The sequence below is a fragment of the Mercurialis annua genome, linkage group LG2 (genome assembly GCF_937616625.2).
Source record: "Mercurialis annua linkage group LG2, ddMerAnnu1.2, whole genome shotgun sequence".
NCBI lineage: Eukaryota > Viridiplantae > Streptophyta > Magnoliopsida > Malpighiales > Euphorbiaceae > Mercurialis > Mercurialis annua.
In genome coordinates, this window is record NC_065571.1 from 770,519 (window position 1) to 776,648 (window position 6,130).

The window sequence follows — 6,130 nt, forward strand, 5'->3', positions numbered from 1 at the left end:
ACATTTAAAGAAAAAAGAGAAAAAAAAGTAAAAATCTTTATGAGAATTGTGGAGGTTTCGAAATCAAATTTTTATCCTATCACAACTTTAAATTTATATGAGAATTTATTAATTGTACATGAGTTTATACTAAAACCTACAACTATAGGAAAACACCATAATAAACCCAAAACTTTAGGATAATGAGTTAGTAAGTGTTTTCCATTGTACTCATATTTTTTTAATTTGTGATTTTCATCACTTTGTTATTCAACAATCTCTCTCAACTGTGGAATTCTTCCATATTTAACCACTCTACTTCACTTGGAATTCAACTGCAATCTGTCAACACTGCAGAGTGGGCAAGTTTACTATTTCTCGGGCATTTTATATGGAGTCATGTGTTTCATCCCTAATACCAATTATTGGACAAGAAAAATCGCAATATATATGCAAATATATTAATAAGTACATAATGGAAATCACAACCATGGAGCATACATCATATTAAACTCAAACCATAAAATAATGAGTTAATCAGTCTTTTTCACTTATTTATTCTATTAACTACTCATATATTTCCTATGTGATTCCATCCCACTTGTTATTTCAACAAAAACTAATAATTGTAATTAAATTAGTACATATACTTAGTTATTCCATCTGATTTAATGTCACGGGATGCATGCTTATACATTCTTAAAAACTAATAAGTGAGGCATCCATATATAAGTAGGGCTCTTATTACAAAGTGAACAACAATTAAACAAAGACAAACGTTAAATTTTTGCCATACTACGACTTCTTGTCTCTATACACTTTTCCTTTAGTCTAATAAAAGTTAAAAAAAGTAATCAACAACATAAAAAAAACCACCATGGAAGGACATAGAAGCGTGCATAAGCATAACACAAGAAGATAAATACATTAGTTTATGAAATAGAATGTAAAAATAAATAAATAAAATTTGACAAGATCGAAAAGCCATGAATGCTTGGCATATGTTGTTGCTATATTAGTATATAAATATAGGGTGCTAATGCTATACTTTGTTTCATAATGGGGAGAATTCAATACGTTATTCTATTCCTTTAACCATAACCTACAATCACTACTCCACTACATTCTAGTTCTTGTTTTTATTTCATTCATATGCATTCCTAGGAGACAATAATTAGTTCTAAGCTAATTAACTATGTTTGGTTGATAAAAAAATTAACTATATATGTTTGAGCTCAAAGAAATTAAACTAAAAAGTGGGTCTAATCTAAACAATCTATTTTGATTCAATAAAAAAATCTATATAAAACATTTTTAAACATTTAATTGTTATGTAGACTTCTTTTCTTTTTTCTCTAAATTTTTTTCGGATTCGATCAAAATTTTATTGTTTTGTACGATCATTTGTATCGATTTTTGATGGATTAATATGGTTTTATGAAATTTTATTGATTTATTTAATTTTTTTATGATGATTCAAGTTTGTTTGTTATAGACTTTTGTTACTTTCAGCAATTTTTGCGATAATTTAAATTTTCCAACTGCAAATTTTTAGAAGAATAAAAATTTATATTAGTTTTAGCGCAATTAGTTTATAAGAAAAATCTGTAATTAAAAAGTTTATGATTGTAATATAGATCTTTTTTTATCAAATCATGTTTAAACCATTATAATTGTAAAAGATTGAATTTTTATGTAATTAATCCTATAGCTTATGATCATGGTTTCTGTTGAAATCGTGAATGTGTTCTTAATTTTTGGTTACACCGCACTTATTCATACTCCAATAATAAGAAATTGAAATTGAAAATTGATGGGTCCATCTAATTATCACGCTAATTACAAATTTCATACAGTGTCATCATTGCCCACCGCTAAGCATGGTTAATTTTGATTATTCATAGCATTTTTTGTTTTCAAGATCATATTTAATCAAGTTTTATATGATAACCCGTTTTGCATAATAATGAAAGAAAAACCACTATTCCTAGGTTTCCACTCATTACAGTACATGGCCCTCACGTGACATGATTCACACAAGTCTTTTTAATGATTGGTCGTCTTCTAAACGCACTTCAATTGTGCGTTTCTACGCTATTCTTGAAATGGCCAGATGGGTCGCATCATCCATAGAAAAGTTATAGGAGAAAATGTCATTTATGCCCTTAAGATTTTCCTACAGGTTCAAATAAACCTTCAACGTCCGGAAAGGTTCAAATATACCCCAACGTCTTAAAAATGAACAACAAAACCCTCAATTTTGACGCATAAATGAGACGCTGGGAGCCTGACTGTCAAAATCGAGGGCCTGATTGTTCATTTTTATGACGTTAAGGGCATTATTTGAACATCTCCAAACGTTGAAGGCTTACTTGATCTTAAATTCAAACGATAGGGGCGTAAATGACCCTTTTTTCAAAATTATATAATGCAACCGTTGCGCTATAGCATTCGTGCAACAAATCAATTTTGCGTTAATCATACGAAATTTTTAATAATAAAAAATAAATAATAATTAAAAAATCTTCTATCGTAAATACTTGTTGATTTGTTGTGAATATGATATGACACAACCATTGCATGAGATAGACATTCTCATATATAAAATACAAAAATCAATTTTTTCTTATAAACCAAATATATTTTGTATAATTTATTTGACTAGTTTTACTTTGTGAGTATATTTTTCTAGTATATATTATGCGCTCTTTTATATTGAGGACTATTAATTTCGATAAAAAAACAATCTAATTAAATCGAGCCAAATAAAATATATTGTATTCAATAAATATAACTTTATATAAATATAATTTTAAATTTGCATTATGTCAAGTAACTGATCCATATAAAAAATTAAATTACTAGATTAGATTTTATCTATAATTATATTCTTTTTATCTCTAATACATCTCACACATAAATGTCCATTGAATTTGAAGTGTGAACAATATATGTTCGCTTAATTTGTAAATTTAATCAATCAAATAAAAATTATCAAAATTTCAATTTAGTTGTTTTATTATTAAAAAATTATATTAAATAATCAATTTAGTTAAAAGCTCTAGTGTCAGGCTCGACTGGTTCAACTGGAAAACCTGAAAACCGTTACCTCAGCGGGGCCGAAATGCTCTTAAAACCCTCTTTTATTATAAAACTGTCAAAACTGGTTGATATGTCTAAGCATTCGCTGACCCGTGTAATCTAGTCCCAATAAATTGTATTTGACGGGTTTTTTTCGTTATTCAAAATAACACAAACTATGAACTAAATCTATCATATAAAGTACTTGTTTTTTATAGAATTATATATATATAACTATTTAAAAATATCAATTTTAAAAAATTGGTCCATTCCCGAACTTCTAACCTTTCACCCTATCTTTTTACCATTCAATGATCTAGTCGTATTTAATAATATTAGTTAAAACGTGATTTAGAATTAGGGTTTATTCGAAAAATGGCCGGGGTTCGAAGCCGAGATCTCTACAAGAGGAAGTAAAATGTGGGAGTGTAGAAGAAAACGTAGGGACCCACCACACGCACTATCTAAATTCCATCAGAACGGGGGAGACATTTTCTTGGGAAAACCCACCGCACTGCCATCTATCTCCTCCAGTCCACTATCAAAAATATACCTCAAATTTGTCCACAAACACAGTAATGCCCATTTTCACAACTTTTATTTTATTTGAGGACAAAACAAATCCCAACCTCAAAAAACAAATCACACTGCCCATCTATCTTACTATAATTTGTCGTCTATACATCTACATGTCTTCATGGAAGAAGGTCCTTATTTTAATCATTAGAATCAAATCCAACAAAATAATACAACTATTTCATGTGATAATTGTCAAAAATTAATTGACTCTTTATCATATTAGAAATTAAGAATCTTATGTGTTTTACTAATAAAAATTATGAAATTAAGGATACATTTCTTCTTTTAATTTTATCATTTGAAGATGATAAAATTTTGACATTTTTGAAGAAATTTAATCACACTATTTTAACATAATATTGTTAAATGTGTTAAGTATAAGCAGTGAATCTCACCTCAACTTCCTTAGCAATGAAGAACTGCAAATCAGAGCTGTTACATTAAACAGAAAGAAGAAGAAGAAATGTTTTCTGTGAATAACAGAAAATAGAGATTAGTTATTTTATTTAGACTGTTTATTGGTTAGTTATAAAGCCGTTAGTATTAGAGGCAAATAAGGATAAGACACGTGGTGCTTATTCTCTTATAAAAACAAAAGTGTAATTCATTTATTATTAATGAAAATTTTCAGATTCAGTTCTTAATTCTGATATGGTATCGGAGCTCTCACATAATTGAAAAAACAAAGTTCTTCCGCTCAATCAAGCTCAATTAAGCTAAAATTCTCAGTTCTTAATTTCTTATTCTTTCAGATTTCTTATTCTCTGTTCTCAGTTCATAATTTCTCAATCTCTGAGAATTAATTTTTCATTGTCAGTTCTTAATCTTGAAATCAAGATTTCTTATTTCATTTCTGGGTTCTTAATCTTGAAATCAAAATTTCTCATTCTATTTCTTCTTCTTATTTTACAGATAAAGAACAATTTCAATTTCTGGATAATTTTTCTTCTTCAAAATCATAACAGACTTGTTTTGATTTCTCCTTATTTCTTGATTTTCTCTTGTTCTTAATTTCTTGTTATTATCAAGAAAAATGGCTTTTAATACACCAGATTATGAATTACCTTCAAGTCCTTATTATTTGCATCCTAGTGAAAATCCTTCACTGATCTTGGTTTCACCATTAATGAATGGGCAGAATTATCATTCATGGGCTAGGTCTATGTGTATGTGTTTGCTTTCAAAGAACAAATTGAAGTTTGTTGATGGCAGTATAGCAGTTCCAGCAAAGAGTGATTCTTTATTTTCTGTTTGGGAGCGTTGCAACACTATGGTACTTTCTTGGATTCTAAGGTCTTTAACTCCTTCTATTGCTCAAAGTATTCTTTGGATAGACAATGCTTTAGATGTCTGGAAAGATTTGCATGATAGGTTTTCTCAAGGGAATGTTACTAGGATTTCTGATTTACAAGAGGAGATTTATAGTTTTAAGCAAAACAATCTTTCAGTCACTGACTATTTTACTCATTTAAAGATGTTATGGGATGAGTTATCTAATATGAGAATGATTCCAGTTTGTATGTGTATTCCTCAATGCCATTGCAATGCTTTAACTCTGGTTAAAGACTATCAAGAAGCAGATTGTGTAATAAGGTTTTTAAAAGGATTGAATGAAGGTTATTCTGTTATTAGAACTCAGGTTTTAATGTTAGAACCTTTACCTAAGATCAACAAAGTATTTTCTTTAGCTTTGCAGCATGAAAGAGAATTAGGAATTGGATCAAATGTTTCACAAACTATTGACCCTCATGTTTTTGCTGCTCAGTCTAATTCTTTTAATAGACAGTCTTATAATGGTAATAGAGGTCAGAATAATAGGTTTTTTAGGCCTCCAATGGGTTCTAATTCTGGACAGAATGTACAAGGAGGACAAAAGAAATTTTATACTAATCCTAATATTGGTAAACCTATGTGTAGTCATTGTGGTTTTTCTGGTCATACTGTTGATATATGCTTCAAGAAGCATGGTTATCCTCCTGGTTATAAACCTAGGTATAAGCCTCAGACTTATGTTAATCAAGTTGGAGAAATGGTTATTAATGAACAAGAAGATAGTTATGGTTTAGAGCAGGCTTATTCTTATGAAGATTGTGGTTATGAAGGACAACAGGTTTATGGTAATGAAACTGGTTTTGGTTATGACAAAACTATGGCTCAAGGTCAAGTTCAGGATAAAAATATTGCAACTCATTCCGCTAATGCGTCAAATGTTAACTCTGCACCTCCTATAACTCAAGATCAGTATGCACAGTTGATGTCTCTTCTATAACAAAATATGTCTGTCTCTAAAGTTGCCTCACCTAGAGTGAATACTATCTCAACAAACTTTATTCCAACAACAGAAAAAACAGGTATGTTTTCTAGTACTTACTCATATTTTAAAAATTTTACAGCATGTACTTCTAGACAAGAGTCTTTATCCTCAACTTGGATCATTGACTCAGGGGCTACAGACCATATTGCTTGTTCATTGTCTGCATTCACTTCATAT

The 6,130-nt window shown here is 29.4% G+C and overlaps 1 protein-coding gene across 1 annotated transcript; it reads left to right on the forward strand.

Annotated features, from left to right (window-relative positions):
• The first annotated feature begins 4,672 nt into the window (after positions 1-4,672).
• Positions 4,673-5,908, forward strand: LOC126667211 (uncharacterized). The gene has a single exon (XM_050360173.1). The coding sequence runs from the start codon at positions 4,673-4,675 to the stop codon at positions 5,906-5,908; it is 1,236 nt and encodes a 411-aa protein (XP_050216130.1).
• Positions 5,909-6,130: the final 222 nt, after the last annotated feature.